A 19,245-nucleotide genomic window follows, 5' to 3' on the forward strand; every position below is an offset into this window, starting at 1 on the left:
TTAATATGCTGTCTAGGTTGGTCATAGCTTTTCTTCCAAGGGGCAAGTGTCTTTTAATTTGGTGGCTACAGTTACCATCTGCAGTGATGTTGGAGCCCAAGAAAATAAAGTCTCTCACTGTTTACATTGTTTCCCCATCTATTTGCCAGGAAGCAATGAGACCAGATGCCATGATCTTAGTTTTCTGAATGTTGAGTTTTAAGCCAACTTTTTCACTCTCCTCTTTTACTTTCATCAAGAGACTCTTTAGTTCTTCTTCACTTTCTGCCATAAGGGTGATATCATCTGATATCTGAGGTTATTGATATTTCTCCCAGCAATCTTGATTCCAGCTTGTGCTTCATCCAGCCTGGCATTTTGCATGATGTACTCTGCATGTAAGTTAAATAAGCAGGGTGACAATATACAGCCTTGAAGAACTCCTTTGCCAATTTGGAACCAGTCTGTTGTTCCATGTTCAGTTCTAACTGTTGCTTCTTGACCTGCATATAGATTTCTCAGGAGGCAGGTCAGGTGGTCTGGTATTCCCATCTCTTTAAAAATTTTCCACGGTTTGTTGTGGTCTACACAGTCAAAGGCTTTGGCATAGTCAATAAAGCAGAAGTAGATGTTTCTCTGGAACTCTCTTGCTTTTTCAATGATCTAGTGGATGTTGGCAGTTTGATCTGTGGTCTCTGCCTTTTCTAAATCTAGCTTGAACATCTGGAAGTTCACGGTTCTTGTACTATTGAAGCCTGGCTTGGAGAATTTTGAGCATTACTTTACTAGCGTGTGAGATGAGTACAATGGTGCGGTAGTTTGAGCATTCTTTGGTATTGCCTTTCTTTGGGATTGGAATGAAAACTGACCTTTTCCCTTCCTGTGGCCACTGCTGGGTTTTCCAAATTTGCTGGCATATTGAGTGTAGCACTTTCACAGCATCATCTTTCAGGATTTGAAAGAGCTCAACTGGAATTCCATCACCTCCACTAGCTTTGTTCATAGTAATGCTTCCTATGGCCCATTTGACTGCATTCCAGGATGTCTGGCTCTAGGTGAGTGATCACACCATTTGTAAACTATGGTAGTACAATCTTAGAAACTATGATATTTTATATATGCATTTAAGACATTTGAAAATATTTTCTTTTAGAAGAAAAAAGAAAATTTCTGACCTTAAGTTAGGTAAATATTCTTAAATACAACACAAAGACATAAGCAAAAAGAAATTCTAAGAAGCTAGACTTCATTCTGATTAAAAACTTCTTCCCATTGAATAACACCATTAAGAAAATGAAAGGCAATCTGAAGGTCAGGAGATAATATTCACAAATACATGTCTAATAAAAGACCTATTGTACAAAGAATTCTTGCAACTCATTAGCAAGAAAACAACCCAAAGTTTTTTTTTTTAATTGCCAAATGTTTTGAATAGACACGTCACAAAAGAAGATATACAAATGGCCAAGAAGCCCATAAAAAGATGCCAACCCTGTCAGTCATCAGGAAAATGCAAACTAAAACCATATGAGATACTATTATGTACCAAATAAAAGAGCTAAAATACCAAATACTAAGTGTTGGCAGAATGTGGTAAAAGTAGAATTCTCTTGAATTGCTGATGGTAATAGAGAATAATACAATCACTTTGGAAAATATTTTGGGATATTTTATACACTCACCATACAATGCAGCAATTCTAGTAGGTATCAACCCAAGAGAAATGAAACCATGTCCAATCTACATGTGTATAAGCATATTCATATCAACATTATTCATAAATGCCAAATATAGGAAACAATTCAAATGTTCATCAGCTGATAAATGAAGAAACCAACTGTCATAGATACATACCACTAAATATGGTGTGTGTGCGTGTGTTCTGTTGTTCAGTCAGATTCAATTGTTTGAGACCCCATGAACTGCGGCCCACCAGGCTCCTCTGTCCATGGGATTTTTCCAGGCAAGAAATACTGGAGTGGGTTGCCATTTCCTCCTCCAGGGATCTTCCTGACCCAGGGATTGAACCCCCATCTCCTGAGTCTCCTGCATTGGCAGGCACATTCTTTATCACTGCACCACCTGGGAAGCCTTAAATATTATATGATTATATTTACTTGACATTGTAAGAAGGAAAACTATAGTAACAGAAAGCATAGTCCACACGAATACATGTGACAATTCCTTTGAATGAATGAATGAATCAATTAATCAGTCTCCATCCCTCCCTCTCCCTCACCCTTTCCCTCACCAACACCTCTTTATCCCTCTCTATATAAAATATATACACACATACATGAAAACATAAATATGTATTTTGATATACAAATATACATTTATATATTGACACATATAAACAATATAAACACACATACATACATCCTATTGATATTGTTTCTTTAGAGCAACCCTGACCAATACACAACCAAATGCAATGCACAGATATTGATTGTATCAAGTGTAAAAATAGCTATTTAGGATACTGTTTTTAAACAATTATAAAAATTTGAATATTAGAAAATAGTATTGTATTGACATTAAATCTCTTGAACATCATGATGGAATTAAAATATTCTTAGGATATACAGGCTTCCCTGGTGTTTCAGATGGTAAAAAATCTGCCCGCAGTGTGGGAGACCTGGGTTCAGGCTCTGGGTTGGGAAGATCCCCTGAAGAAGGGAATGGTTACCCAGTCCAGTAGTCTAGCCTGGAGAATTCCATGGACAGAGAAGCCTGGCAGGCTATACAGTCTATGGGGTCACAAAGAGTAGGACACAACTGAGCAACTTTCACTTAGGAGATATAAGCTGAAGTGTTTAGGAGAGAAATGCACGGAGTCTAATTTATTTTCCAGTGCTTCAACAACAACAACAAAATTTAGAAATAGATACTCATGTATTTATGTGGTTCAATTTTCTGTATGACTGAAAAATTCCAAAACAAAAAGCTGGATGGGAGGAAGAAAACAGATTAATAAGGTCAGAAAAAATTAGGTATGATTCATTGTTGAAACATTCCAAAAAGTAAATATAAACTGCAGACTATTCAGACAAAAGAATATTATTAAGCACTAAAAACAAATGAACTATCAAGTCACGAAAAGACACGAAGGAGTCTTAAACACATATTACTAAGTAAAAGAAGCCAATCTGAGAAGACTACACACAATATAATTCCAACTCTATGACATTCTGGAAAGGAAAATCTTTGAGGACAGTAAAAAGATTAGTGGCTGTCAGAGGCTAGGGGAAGAGGAAGATGAATAAGTAGAGAACAGAGAATTTTTAAGGCAGTAAAGTTATTCTGTTTGAGACTGCAGTGGTGGATATGTCATTATACATCTGACCACACCCACAGAATGTACAACATCAAGCATGAACACAAATGTAAACTATGGACTTTGAGTGATAGGATGTGTAAATGTAATTCATCAATTGTTAAATAAAAAAAATGTGCCACTCTTGTATGAGAAGTCAATTCTGGGGAAATCTATAGGAGGAGGGGACAGGAGGTATATGGAAACATTTAGTACTTTCTGATCAGTTTTGCTGTGAGCCTAAAACTTCTCTAAGAAATAGAGTCTATCTTTTTAATTAAATAGACTTTTAAAAAATTGTGAATGACTCCAGTAAAAAATTTCAAACAGACAAGAAGAAATTAACCTAACTATATTAGAATATCCACACTAATTAGAAAATTCAGGACATAACCAAAGTTAAATATTTAGGGTAGCATGGACCTAGCAAGAAAGTAAATATCAAGAGTGAACTAACTTAAAAATATTAAACATAATTATATTCTCCAGATATTTCACTATCATAAATATAGGGAAATGGAAACACATGTCCATGCAAAAACTTGTACACAAATGTTCATAAAGCACTATTTATAAGAGCCCAAAATTACAAACAACTCAAATGTCTATGAACTGATAAATGAATAATATCCATATATTCAAACAATGAAATATTATCAGCAATGAAAAGGAATAAAGTACTAATATAGGGCAAAACATCGAAGAACCTCACAAATGTTAGGATAGGCCAAGGGATGAACCACAAAAGACCACGTGATTCAGATGAGTCAATATATATGAAATATCCATATGGGCAAATTCATGTGGAAAGGAAGTGGGTGAGGGGTTGAGTATGTTGTTGTTGTTGTTCAGTCACTAACTCGTGTCCGACTCTTTGCGACCTCATGGACTGCAGCACGACAGGCTTCTCTGTCCTTCACCGTCTCCTGGAGCTTGCTCAAACTCATGCCCATTGAGTCAGTGATGCCATCCAACCATCTCATCCTCTGTCACTCTCTTCTCCTCTTGCCTTCAATCATTCCCAGCATCAGGGTCTTATCCAGTGAATTGGCTCTTCACATCAGGTGGCCAAAGTATTGGAGCTTCAGCTTCAGCACCAGTCCTTCCAATGAATATTCAGGGTTGATTTCCTTTAGGACTGACTGGTTTGTTCTTCTTGTGTCTATGGGACTCTCAAGAGTCTTCTCCAGCATCACAGTTCAAAAACATCAATTCTTCCAGGCCCAGCCTTCTTTATGGTCCAACTCTCACATCCTTACATTACTACTGGAAAAACCATAGATTTGACTATAAGAACTTAGTTGGTAAAGTAATGTCTCTGCTTTTTAATACACTGTCTAGGTCTGTCAAAGCTTTTCTTCCAAGGAACAAGCATCTTTTAATTTCATGGCTGCAATCAGCATCCACGTTGATTTTGGAGCCCCCAAAAATGAAATCTGACACTGTTTCCACATTTTCCTCATGTACTTGCCATGAAGGGATAGGACTGGAGGCCATGATCTTAGTTTTCTGAATGTTGAGTTTTAAGCCAGCTTTCTCACTCTCCTCTTCCACCTTCATCAAGAGGCTCTTTAGTTCTTCTTCACTTTCTGCCATTAAAGTAGTATCACCTGCTTATCTGAGGTTATTGATATTTCTACTGGAAATCTTGATTCCAGCTTGTGATTCATCCACTTCTGAATTTTGCATGATGTACTCTGCATATAAGTTAATTAAGCAGGGTGACAATATACAGCCTTGACGTACTCCTTTCCTAATTTTGAACCATTGCTCCATGTCAGGTTCTAACTGTTGCTTCTTGTCCTGCATACAGATTTCTCAGGAGGCAGGTAATGTGCTCTGGTATTTCCAGTTCATTAAGAATATTCCACAGTTTCTTGTGATCCACACAGTCAAAGTCTTTAGTGTAGTCAATGAAGCAGATGTTTTTCTGGAATTCCCTTGCTTTTTCTATGATCCAGTATGTGTTGGCAATTTGATCTCTGGTTCCTCTGCCTTTTACATCAGCTTATACATCTGTAAGTTCTCCATTCATGTACTGTTAAAGCCTAGTTTTAAGGATTTTGAGCATAATCTTGCTGGCATGTGAGATGAGTGCAACTATACAGTAATTTGAACATTGTTTGGCATTGCCTTTATTTGGGATTGGAATGAAAACTGACCTTTTCCAGTCCTGTGGCCAATTCTGTGAAAGTCTTAGTTGCTCAGTCATGTCTGACTCTCTGTGACCCTAGGGCCTGTAGCCCACCAGGCTTCTCTGTCCATGGGATTTCCCAGGCAAGAATACTGGAGCAGGGTGGCCACTGCTGAGTTTTCCAAATTTGCTGGCATAATGAGTGTAGCACATTAACAGCATCAACTTTTAGGATTTTAAATAGCTCAATTGGAATTCCATCACCTCTATTAGCTTTGTTTGTAGTAATGCTTCCTAAGACCTACTTGCCTGCACAGTCCAGGATATCTGACTCTAGGTGAGTGACCACACCATCATAGTTATCTGAGTCACTAAGAGCTTTTTTGTACAGTTCTAATATGTATTCTTGCCACCTCTTCTTAATATCTTCTGCTTCTGTTAGGTCCCTACCATTTCTGTCCTTTATTGATCCCATATTTGCATGAAATGTTCCCTTGGTATCTCCAAGTTTCTTAAAAAGATCTCTTGTCTTTTCCATTCTATTTTTTACTTCTTTTATTGCATTGTTCCCTTGAGAAGGCTTTCTCACCTCTACTAAAACTTGATATTTTCTGGAACTCTGCATTCAGTTAAGTATATCTTTCCCTTTATCCTTTGCCTTTCACTTCTCTTCTTTTCTCAGCTATTTGTAAATCCTTCTCAGACAACTACTTTGCCTTCTTGCATTTCTTTTTCTTAGAGATGATTTTGGTCACCACCTCCTGTACAATGTTATGAACCTCTGTCCATAATTCTTCAGCCACTCTGTCTAACAGATCTAGTCCCTTGAATCTATTTGTTACCTCCACTGTATAATCATAAGGGATTTGATTTAGGTCATACCTGAGTGGCTTAGTGGTTTTCCCTAAGCCATTGGTTTTCAATTTGAGCCTGAATTTTGCAACTGGGAGCTCACGATCTGAGCCACAGTCAGCTCCAGGTCTTATTTTTGCTGACTGTATAGAGCTTCTCCATCTTCAACTGCAAAGAAGATAATCAATCTGATTTCAGTACTGACTATGGTGATGCCAGTACACCACCAGATGGTGATGTCCATGTGTAGAGTCAAAGTGATTGCCAGTGGGTTTCTCTCTGAGGTGATGAAAATGTTCTAAAATTAAACTGTAGTGTTGATTGAGTAATTTTGTAGATATACTGCTGCTGCTGCTAAGTCACTTCAGTCGTGTCCGACTCTGTGCAACCCCATAGATGGCAGCCCACCAGGCTCCCCCGTCCCTGGGATTCTCAAGGCAAGAACACTTGAGTGGGTTGCCATTTCGTTCTTCAATGGCATGAAAGTGAAAAGTGAAAGTGAAGTCGCTCAGTCGTGTCTGACTCCTAGCAACCCCATGAACTGCAGCCCACCAGGCTCCTCCGTCCATGGGATTCTCCAGGCAAGAGTACTGGAGTGGGGTGCCATTGACTTCTCCTTAGATATACTATAAACCATTGAATTTTATACATCAAGTGAGTAAATGTATGATATGTGACTTATTTATCAATAAGCTGTTAAAAAGAGTAAACTGAAGTTTACAATTGTGGGTATATACATGTGCATGTATCACCTAGATTAATATCAGAAAGGGCAAGGAAGTAGAAAAAGAAGAACAAACTTAGCCCAAGTTAGCAGAAGGAAAGTGAAAGTGAAAGTTGCTCAGTTGTGTCTGACTCTTTGTGACCCCATGGACTATACAGTCCATGGAATTCTCCAGGCAAGAACACTGGAGTGGTATCTGTTCCCTTCTCCAGGGGATCCTCCCAACCCAGGAATTGAGCCAGGGTCTCCTGTATTGCAATCCACTCCAGTGTTCGTGCCTGGAGAATCCCAGGGATGGGGGAGCCTGGTGGCTGCCATCTATGGGGTCACACAGAGTCGGACATAACTGAAGTGACTTAGCAGCAGCAGCAGGTCCTGCATTGCAGGTGGATTCTTTACCAACTGAGCTATCAGGGAAGCCTAGCAGAAGGAAGGAAATAATTAATTAGAAGAAAAATAAATGAAGCAGAGAATAGGAAAACAATAGTAATTTAAAAAAAAAAGACAAAGCTAGAGTTGGGATTTTTTGAAAAAAAGAAAAAGAATAACTCCTTATGAGACTAATTAAGAAAAAAATAATAATAGCCAAGACTCAAAATCAGAAATAAAAAGGGCAAAGTTACAATTGACTCAAAAGAAATTTTTTAAAGGGTCAAACTCTTATGAATAATTATATGGACAAACTAGAACTGGACAAACTAGAAAAAAAGATAAATTCCTACAATCTACCAAGACTGAATAAATAGAAAGCCTGAATAAACCAATGACAAATAAAGAAGACTATATAAGCAATCAAAAGCCTTCCAATAAAGAAAGTCCCAGGAACAGATGACTTCACAGGTAAATTCTCGAAATACTTAAAGAAGAATTAATACCAATCCACCTTACAGCCTTCCAAGAAAAAGAAGACAGAACACTTTCAAACTTTTGATAGGCCAGTATCAAATAAAGCCCAAGAAAACACTACAAGAAAAGAAAACTACAGGCCAATATCCTTCATGATCATGCATACAAAAAGTCTCAACAAATATTAGGAAACTGAATTCAACAGTGCATCAGAAGGATCATACATCATGATTAAGTGGGATTTATCTCTGGAATGCAAAGACGGTTCAGTATGGATATACCACATTGATAGAATGAAGATAAAAATCACACGATCATCTCAATGAATGCAGAAAAAGCATTTGATGAAGTTCAACACCATTTCATGACAAAAATTCTCAACAAATTACAAGAAACTTACCTCAACACAATAAAGACCATAGATGCATGAAAAGCCCACAGCTAATATCATATTCAATGGTAAAGAGGTGAAGATTTTTCCTCTAAGATCAAGAACAAGGCAAGGAAGCCCAATCCACCACTTCTATCCAACACAGTACTGACAGTGCTAGTCAGAGCAGTAATGCAAGAAAAATAAAAATATCTAAACTGGAAAGGAAAAATAAAACTCTCTGTTTGTAGACAACATGATCTTGCATAAGGAAAACACTAAAGACTACATAAAATACTGCTAAAACTAACAAGTGCAGTAAAGTCGCAGAGTACAAAATCAACATATAGAAATCAGTGCATGTTATACAATAACAATGAACCATCTACAAAGGAAATTAAGAAAATAATCCTAAAATTGCATCAAAAATCATAAAATGCTTAGGAATAATCTAAGCCAAGGAGGTGACAGACTTGAATGCTGAAAATGATAAAATATTGATGAAAGAAATTAAAGACTTTAATTAATAAGTGAAGAGGCATTCCTAGCTCATGGATTGGAATACTTTATATTGTTAAAATGTTTATTCGACCCCAAATGATCTATACATTCAATGCAATCCCTACCAAAACCCTAATGGCATTTTTCTATATAAATAGCAAAAACAATCCTAGTATTCATATAACCAAAAGCACAGATGGCAAAAGTAGAGAACTGGGATTTTATCAGACTTAAAAGCTTCTGCACAACACAGGAAATCATCAACAAGATGAAAAGAAAAGGCATACTATGGAATGGAAGAAAATATTTGCAAGTCATATATCTGATAAAGAGTTAATATAAAAAATATATAAGGAACTCCTACAACTCAATAGAAAAAAAAAAAAATAACCCATTTAAAAATAGGCAAAGGAACTGAGTAATCACTTCTCCAAGAAGACACACAAATGGCCAACAAGTAAATGAAAAGGTACTCAGCACCACTAATCATCAAGAAAATGCAAATCAAAACTACAATGAGATATCACCTCTTATCAGTTGGTGTTATTATAAGTATATTTATATACACACATACAAAAGTGCTGGCAAGAATTTGGAAAAACTGGAACCCTTGTACACTATTATAGGGATGTAAATGGCTCTTTTCTACATCCACTATAGAAAACAACGTGGAGGTTCCTCAAAAAATTAATAAAACTGAATATTATCCATCAATATCACTTCTGCATAAATAACAAAAAGAATGAAAACCTTGAAGAGATATCCAAACTACTGGGTTGATTGCAGCATTATTCACAATAGCCAAGACATGGAAGAAACTTAATGTCCATCAACAGATGAATGACTTTAAAAATGTGAGACAGATAAACACACACACACACACATTTTTCAACCTCAAAAAAGAAATAAATCTTTCCATTTTCAACAACATGGATGAACCTGGAGGACATACACTAGTGAAATAAGCATATGTAAAATGATAACCATTACACTGTCCCACTTTCATGAGGAACCTAAAATGGTCAAATTCATAGAAGCAGAGAACAGACTGGTTTTTGTCAGGGGCCGGGGAAAGGGAAACAGGGAAGTATTGGTCAAAGAATACAAAGATTCAATTATGCAAAATGAATAAGTCCTAGAAATCTACTGTACAATACAGCTTAGGGCCTACAGATAACAATACTGCTTTGTAAACTTTAAAATTTGCTATGAGGGTAGGTCTTACATTGTGCTCATATTTCAAAAAGTAATAAACAATAATAAAGGGGAAGAAAGAAAATTTTTGGAGGTGACAGATATGTTTATGCCATCAACTGTGGTGATGATACACTGTACATACTTATGTGCAAACTCTCCAAGTTGCAGATATAGAAGAATCTGTGTTGTCTAAAAACATCAAAAGACTAGGTTACAAAACCCATGAGAGTTTTGTTCTCTTCTGTATGTCTAGTACCTACAAAGTATAAATAAATACTGGCTTAATCAATAAATAAATAGGAAATAAAACACAAAACTAGTCAAATATAATTAATAACACATGATTGAACTCTTGAAAACAGGGCTGTACATCCAGGAAGCACTATCTGTAATCTTTAAGGAATCACTTGACATTTGGAGAACTTCCATAAATTTAAGTGAAAAAACGGACAATGTTTCCAAAGGAAAAGAAAACACCTATAGATCAAGGAAATCTGAACTGAATTTTTGAGCAAGTGAGGCCTTCCAAGTTGTGACCATTAGGAAACATGATGACATCTCTAATCCAACACTTGACCAAGTGGTCTTGCTCGCTGACGGATTTACACAAATTCTCTCCTAGGTATCAAAACAAATAAACAAACACACAGCAGAATAATGACGTGGACTGTTGGCTTATTCCAGATATATTGACTTGAATGTATATACGTCCCTGATGTCCTTCTATTTAATAGGTCACACTATAGAAAGACTGTTTCTGTTTGATAACTGACCCAGAAAAACTTCTTTATGTAAGAATAAGATGGTGCTCACCCACCATCATAGGAGCATGCGCCTTTGAGTTTTTTCAGGATTGATGAGTGATTAGCATTTCCCCATTCTTCTTACTCTAATTCTCCCATATTCATATCACACAAGTTACCAGGGTTAAGGTTAAAACTGTTAGGGTTGAGGATTCATTCCCCTACTCTCTGAAAAAAGAGTCAAATCCCTTGGCAGACACAGCTAAGTACCTGCGGCTCAGATCCACTAAACAAACCTATCTGAATGGCCCACTGAAGAAGCTTCTAGTATCCTGGGATCTTATCCAACACATAAGAATTCATGATATATTCAAAATAAATTGATTATGATCTTTAAATTACAACTTTTAGTTCATTCATTTTATACCAATGTCATATGTAAACAAAAGTCTGGTATCTGTACATTTTTCTCATATTCACTCACTAGTTACAGAAATCTTTTCTGTGGTAAATACCTTGTAACCAGGGCTACCCATTAATCCATCCTTTCCATGTCTTCCAGGTTCTCCCTGAAAAATAAGGACAAGTATTTTAATATATTTTTGCACTAATGTTTCTTTTTTAAAAGAAGATAGTTCAGGATAAATTTTATTTAATGTAAAATACTTAAGAAAAATTTCCGTCAAACTCACAGCACGTCCAGGAAGGCCAGGAAAGCCAGCATTCCCCTTTTCACCTTTTGCGCCCTGTTTTTAAAAACAAACAAAAACAATCTTTACAAGGTTTTGAAATTCCAACTCAAACTTAAATAGGAAAGAAAGATAATTTCCTCATGGAAATTATCATGGATAGAATTCATGGAATCACAGCTTGTGTTGGCCCTGCAGCTTTTGGCAAAGCATTATTTTACCAGGACACAACATGACATTGAGAATAAGGTGGATGCAGAATTATTAAAAGCATCTAAACACAGAAACCACATCTAGGCAGAATTAAGAAGAAATGTGTATCTTAAATATAGAGAGAACATAATTTCCCCTCAGTGAGCAAGAATAAGATTCTCCATGGACACACTGTTAAACAGCTACTTCTTCCAAGTAATCTCTCTCTATAAATATTTTGAAAGTTCAGAAGGGTCAATAACACAAAGTATTCTTATAGAAAATCAAGCATAACAGTCAATAGTCATTTTTCCATTATTTCGTTGTTCTCAATAAACCCCACAGAGAAAGGTAAAAAAAGCTAATTGCCAGAACAGTGGACTGGGACTGAAATTCCAATTTTCTATTTCCATTATATTGAAAGTTCAATATGATACTCTAAACTTCCCTTTTTGCCATAAAATCCAGGTGCTCCTTTATCTCCTTTGGGGCCCATTTCACCCTAAAAGACAAAATATAAATCCTGAGTTTTAGAGAAATGTTTAGTATTTCTCTTATAGATTAAAGAAAAACACCAATTATACACAACAGAGTTTAATATGCTAACATCAAAGTAAAGTAGAAATAAAATGTTTAAAGTTTATTGACAAAAGTCTTATATCCCAGGCTTTATAAAGCAAAAGCAAGGAAAAGTGAGGGCATTTGATACTCTAACAGGGCTTTATATGATAAAAGTTAAGAGAATTTCTGTATAATCAAAGTTACTCATCAATTTTTAAATACTATAAGATTTATAATACTATAAGATTTATGGCTGAAAATTTTAAAGGAAATTTGTAAAAGCTTTATGTAAACTATACACTAATCTTAACCTAGTCATTTAATATATGAGCATTTATTGATAGCACATTTATAACATAGAGTTATTTCAATTTGAAGTAAAATGCAACATTGCTTAATTTTATAAAGAATAGGTTTCTTCAACCTTTGATCCTGGTATTCCATGAAGCCCAGGAAAACCAGGAAGTCCACGGTCACCCTGAAAATAAAACAAATTAATTAAAGAAAACACATTTCAGCCTAAAAATATCAACATATACTCTTCCACCTCATTCTTGACAAAATCTATTGGAAACAAATCTGCAAACAGTTAAATATACATCTACACTAAAGCCCTGTCTCTATAAAAGACTAATCCTCTTTTAGCAGAGTTTCATTTATGATCAGAGAAGGAGAACATGAGAGGCCAGGGGAATCTCATCAACAGTCCTTACCCTGCCCTTAGAGAGCAGTCATCCATTCTAAAAACACTTAGGCTCTTATGTGGCAAGACCTACGAGTTAATGGAAATGGCCGAAGGCTAACACTCTCCTGAGAGAGCCGTCCTCTGAGGTCCCAGCTCAGTGCAGATAGACCTGAGATGAAAGTCTAGGATTCTGTGGAGGATTTTTCTCCTATTGCAGATCTCAGTAAATTGTTTGCAGTAGGTGTCTATTCATATGTGTCTATGAAGAGGGAAGGATCTACATGATCTCCAAAAGAGGAGAGATGGAGAAAACCACAACAGTGTGATATTTGGTGGATATAATTTTAATACTTATTTCCGTGGGACTTAGTGCTGTTTGTCTTCGCTTCAAAAATCTTAATTGTCAAGACACAGTTTCAAGAGAAGCCCAATGGCTCACTTAGCAAGATTTATGTTAATTCACATTTATTTAGGCAAATTAAGACACTGCATACAAAAAATTTATGATTGCCTTAGCTGTCTGGTAGAGAGAGAAGAGGATGTGACCAATTATCTGTGATAGATGTAATTCTTAAAAATCGCAATTTTAATGAAGGTTGTTTATTCAAACGTTTTAAAGAGTTGACAGTTATTCAAGGCATAGAACCCTTGAAAGGCTACTCTTTCCACCCTAAATTCCAAGTCTCCAAATCATATGGTTACCTTAATAGCCCATTTTTCAGTTTCCAGCATAAAGTTAAAGGTGAGAGAACTAACTGTCTGAACTGAGCAAGAGTTGAAGGTCAGGTAGACAAGATACACTCTTGATAAGATGGAATTTAGCTGACTAATCAGTACTTAATAAAAGTACAAAAAGAAGGGTAAACTGAACTCCCTTTAAGGATGAACCTAGTCCCACCTAAGAATTCCATTCTCTGACTACTTATAGAAGACACCATCTTCAAACTGGTGATATTTTCCTGGAGATAAGATAAACCAACCTCAGATGAAGTGAGAAGACAGGAAAATTAACCCACACTGGAACCAAGAAAACACAAAATCTGGACAAAACTACCCTCCTGTGCATAAGCAAGATTTTTAAGTAAAATTAAAAGGCACAGCATCCATATTAATATCCAGCAATGAAGAGGGGAGGAGCAGAGAAACAGTAAAATGCTTGGAGATTACTAAGGCAATATCTACAAAATACAAAGCACAAGAAAGGGAAACTCAAACCTAATACTCTCAGCCAAGTAGCATCCAAGGTTTAAAAGTAATAGGTAGCAAAGAAGTTGTAAAAGTAAGCCAGTGTCTACCTACAATGGTTCTGTAATGTGAAAGACAAATGCTTCTATGCTTGCCATTGAGCAGTTGAATCATCAGTTACTGCAGGAAAGGTTAGCCTAAGTTGATTAATATAAAAATTTATCTGCTAGCAAAAAGAGGCTGCCAAATAATAATATTTAAAAAAAAATAAATATGGCGGTGGCTCTGAGGCTAGGGAGTGGCCAGTGAAAAATAACTTTTGGAGGTTGGACATACAGTGATTCGTGTAATGCAGTGAATATTTGGTGAAAACTTTGCTTGTAATAAACTGTAAAGGCAAAGAATGCATCCAATGAACTTAGCTAAATAACTGAAAAAACAGAATGACAGTATCATGAATCAGTTGGTATTGGCTACATTTGAAAAGGTAACTATAAAAGAGATCAGTTCAGAAAAGAATCAACCAGTTTGCAAGATGCAATTAAAAGAATAGACCAAGTCTAAAAATACTGGGATGGGGAGAATATACCTTTAAACCCCCATCTCTAATAGGCAAATAATGAAATTGGAGAAGGCCTTTAAAAGAAGTTCATCAAAACACAGCCTCTGGGAAGGAACAACTCAAGTGTGTGCCCCTAAAAACCATTCTCAGTTCAGTCAGTTCAGTTCAGTTCAGTTGCTGAGTTGTGTCCGACTCTTTGCGACCCCATGGACTACAGTACACTAGGCCTCCTTGTCCGTTGCCAACTCCTGGAGCTTTCTCAAACTCATGTTCATTGAGTCGGTGATGCCATCCAACCATCTCATCCTCTTCCGTCCCCTTCTCCTCCTGCCTTCAATCTTTCCCAGCATCAGGGTTTTTCAAATGAGTCAGTTCTTCGCATCAGGTGGCCAAAGTATTGGAGTTTCAGCTTCAGCATCAGTCCTTCCAATGAATATTCAGGAGTGATTTCCTTTAGGATGGACTGGTTGGATCTCCTTGCAGTCCAAGGGACTCTCAAGAGTCTTCTCCAACACCACAGTTCAAAAGCATCGATTCTTCAGTGCTCAACATTCTTTATAGTCCAACTCACATCCATACATGACTACTGGAAAACCTGTAGCTTTGACTAGATGGACCTCTGTCAGCAAAGTAATATCTCTGCTTTTTAATATGCTGTCTACGCTGGTTGTAACTTTCCTTCCAAGAAGCAAGCATCTTTTAATTTCATGGCTGCAGTCACCATCTGCAGTGATTTTGGAGCTCAAAAAAATAAAGTCTGTGACTGTTTCCAATGTTCCCCATTGTATTAGCCATGAAGTGATGGGACCAGATGCAATGATCTTAGTTTTCTGAATGTTGAGCTTTAAGCCAACTTTTTCACTCTCTTTCATTTTCATCAAGAGGCTCTTCAGTTCTTCTTCACTTTCTGCCATAAGGGTGGTGTCATCTGCCTATCTGAGGTTATTGATCTTCCTCACAGCAATCTTGACTCCAGCTTGTCCTTCATCCAGCCCAGTGTTTGTCATGATGTACTCTGTGTATAAGTTAAATAAGCAGGGTGACAATATACAGCCTTGAAGTATTCCTTTCCCTATTTGGAACCAGCCTTGTTCCATGTCCAGTTCTAACTATTGCTTCTTGACCTGCATATAGATTTCTCAGGAGGCAGGTCAGGTGGTCTGGTATTCCCATCTCTTGAAGAATTTTCCACAGTTTGTTGTGATCCACACAGTCAAAGGCTTTGGCATAGTCAATAAAGCAAAAGTAGATGTTTTTTTGGAACTCTCTTGCTTTTTCGTTTGATCCAATGGATACTGGCAATTTGATATCTGGATCCTCTGCCTTTTCTAAAACCAGCCTAAACATCTGGAATTTTGCAATTCACATACTGTTGAAGCCCGACTTGGAGAATTTTGAGCATTACTTTGCTAGCGTGTGAGATGAGTGCAGTTGTGCGGTAGTTTGAGCATTCTTTGGCATTGCTTTTCTTTGGGATTGGAATGAAAACTGACCTTTTCCAGTCCTGTGGCCACTGCTGAGTTTTCCAAATTTGCTGGCATATTGAATGTAGCACTTTCACACCATCATCTTTCAGGATTTGAAATAGCTCAGCTGGAATTCCATCACCTCCACTAGCTTTGTTTGTACTGATGCTTCTTAAGGCCCACTTGACTTCACACTCCAGGATGTCTGGATCTAGGTGAGTGATCAGACCATTGTGGTTATCTGGATCATGAAGATCTTTTTTGTACAGTTCTTCTGTGTATTTTTGCCACCTCTTCTTAATATCTTCTGCTTCTCTTAGGTCTATACTATTTCTGTCCTTTATTGAGCCTATCTTTGCAGGAAATATTCCCTTGGTATCTCTAATTTTCTTGAAGTGATCTCTAGTCTTTCCCATTCCATTGTTTTCCTCTATTTCTTTGCACTGAACACTGAGGAAGGCTATCTTATCTCTTCCTGCTATTCTTTGGAACTCTTCATTCAAATGGGTATATCTTTCCATTTCTCCTTTGTCTTTAGCTTCTCTTCTATTCACAGCTATTTGTAAGGCCTCCTCAGACAGCCATTTTGCCTTTTTGCTTTTCTTTTTCTTGAGGATGGTCATGATCCCTGCCTCCGGTACAATGTCACAAACCTGTCCACAGTTCTTCAGGCACTCTGTCAAATCTAATCCCTTGAATCTATTTGTCACTTCCACTGTATAATTGTAAGGGATTTGATTTAGGTCATACCTGAATGGTCTAGTGGTTTTCCCTACTTTCTTCAATTTAAGTCTGAATTTGGCAATAAGGAGTTCATGGTCTGTGCCACAGTCAGCTCCCAGTCTTGTTTTTGCTGACTGTATAGAGCCTCTTCATTGTTAGCTGCAAAGAATATAATCAATCTGATTTTGGTATTGACCATCTGTTGATGTCCATGTGTAGAGTCCTCTCTTGTGTTGTTGGAAGAGGGTGTTTGCTATGACCAGTGCGTTCTCTTGGCAAAACTCTATTAGCCTTTGCCCAGCTTTGTGCACACCAGGACCCAGAAGAAATGAGCAGTGACCCCACTGGAGACTGACCCAGACTTGCCTGTGACTGTCCAGGAGTCTCTGGCAGAGGCATGGGTTGGCACTGGCCTGCTGCAGGGCTGGGGGCACTGAGTGTAGCAGTGGATCATGCATGGGACCTTTTGAAGGAGGTCACCATTATCTTCATTACCTCCACCATAGTTTGGCCCATGTAAATAACAGGAAGGGAACACAGCTCCACCCATCAACAGAAAATTGGATTAAAGATTTACTGAACATGGCCTTACCCATCAGAACAAGACCCAATTTTCCCTTCAGTCTCTCTCCCATCAGGAAGCTTCCATAAGCCTCTTATCCTTCTCCATCAGAGGGCAGACAGACTGAAAACCACAATCACAGGAAACTAACCAATCTGATCACATGGACCACAGCCTTGTCTAACTCAATAAAACTATGAACCATGCCGTGTACGGCCACCCAAGACGGACAGGTCATGGTGGAGAGTTCTGACAAAATGTGGTCCACTGGAGAAGGGAATGCCAAACCAATACAGTATTCTTGCCTTGAGAACCCCATGAACATGAAATACTATTCTCAAATTCTCTGAATTACTAAAAGTTGCTTCAAAACATTCTCTCAAGCTGGACATGATGGTTTAATAAAAAGAAACTGCTACTTATTATTAACTAACCAGTGAATGCAGAAATGGCTGTGACTAAAATAAAATTGTGGATGATGCTACAGGCCGGAATCACAAGTCAACAATACAAAATTACAAATAAATATTTGCTGTTGAGAGAATTCTTCTACCAAAAGAACCACAAATCTGGACTAAAAGAGACTATGACTATGCAAAACTTTTAAACAAAGTTGCCCTGTATCACCACTACTTTTAATGTTTTTCTGCCAGTTTTTACTAGCCCATGAATTAAGACAAAATATAAAAATAAAAGAGGTAAAACCTGGAAAGAAGAGTACAAAATACATTTATTTATGATTATATCTCTATTTGCCAATATACCTATTACCTTGAAATAACTGATAAGAGAAATCAGTTAATTGCTGTTCTAAAAATTAACATACAAAACAGTTTTTATATGTATAAGCAATAACCAATATAAAAATATATTAAATAAAATGTTCTACTTATAATAGGACCAAAAGAGACAAAAACTCTTACATATAAACTTAGGTAATATTGAGAACCCATACAAAATAAATTATAATATTATTCCATTGAGTTTTAAGATTGAAATGAAAAGAAAGGTAAATCACAATCCTGAATAGGAAAACTCAATATTGAAGTGATGTTAGTGCCTCTAAAATTCATCCATAAATTCAAAGGAATCCTCATTAAAATAGAAATAGAAACCTCTTAAAAAAATTGAAAAAAAGGTACAGGACTTTATCTGGAAAAATAAGCATGTAAGAATAGCCAGGAAAATTTTGATCATAAAGAGTAATGAAGAAGTACTAGGCCTGCCAATATTAAATCACATTATGAAGTGACAATAATTAAACAATTTGGCCATGGAGAAGATGTAGACAGATAAGTGGAACACAGTGGAAAGCCAAAAACACTGGACCCAAATGAAAATGGAAATTTAGAAATAGTGAATTGGTTTAGAAATGGTTTTTAAAATAAATGGAGAAATAGTGAAATTTCATAAATACTGTTGCAGTAATTGGCTATTCTTTTAGAAAAAGAAAGGTAAAAATATGAATACTCATCTAATTTTACTCCAAATATCAAAAAATTTAAGATTAAAATATAAAATAATAGAAATTTTAAAAATGAAATCATGCATAATTATATTCAAAATGTTAGAATGCTGAATCTTTCTATACAGATATAAATATAGGAGAAAAGAAGTAAAACTTTATATATATGTACATATACATATATTATTTATATACATATTTTAAATTTCTGTATGAATAAAATTCTAAAGAACAAATTAAAACACATAATATAATTCAGGAAAATCATTTTCACAGAATTTATGACATGCATATAAAAATCATTCTTTAAAAAAGATGAACAGCCCAGAAGGAAAAAAATGCATATGAATAAAAATAAAATTGCAGAGAAGTAACATTATTTCCATGATTATACAGTGGAAGTGACAAATAGATTCAAGGGATTAGATCTGATAGACAGAGTGCCTGAAGAACTATGGATGGAGGTTCATGACATTGTACAGGAGGCAGGGAT

General features: G+C 36.5%; 1 protein-coding gene across 3 annotated transcripts in view; it reads right to left on the minus strand.

The window, feature by feature from the left end:
* The window catches only part of COL21A1 (collagen type XXI alpha 1 chain), a 236,239-nt gene that overhangs the window by 60,914 nt on the left and 156,080 nt on the right, over nucleotides 1-19,245 (minus strand). For all 3 annotated transcript variants that reach the window (XM_044931869.2, XM_025272314.3, XM_044931871.2), the window contains 4 exons: nucleotides 12,529-12,582; nucleotides 11,992-12,045; nucleotides 11,355-11,408; nucleotides 11,178-11,231 (listed from right to left, as the gene is read on the minus strand). In XM_044931869.2, the coding sequence (XP_044787804.1) occupies nucleotides 11,178-11,231; nucleotides 11,355-11,408; nucleotides 11,992-12,045; nucleotides 12,529-12,582 (216 nt within the window). The remainder of the gene's footprint in view (nucleotides 1-11,177; nucleotides 11,232-11,354; nucleotides 11,409-11,991; nucleotides 12,046-12,528; nucleotides 12,583-19,245) is intronic.

The sequence above is a fragment of the Bubalus bubalis genome, chromosome 2, assembly GCF_019923935.1.
Source record: "Bubalus bubalis isolate 160015118507 breed Murrah chromosome 2, NDDB_SH_1, whole genome shotgun sequence".
In the NCBI taxonomy this organism is placed as follows: Eukaryota; Metazoa; Chordata; class Mammalia; order Artiodactyla; family Bovidae; genus Bubalus; species Bubalus bubalis.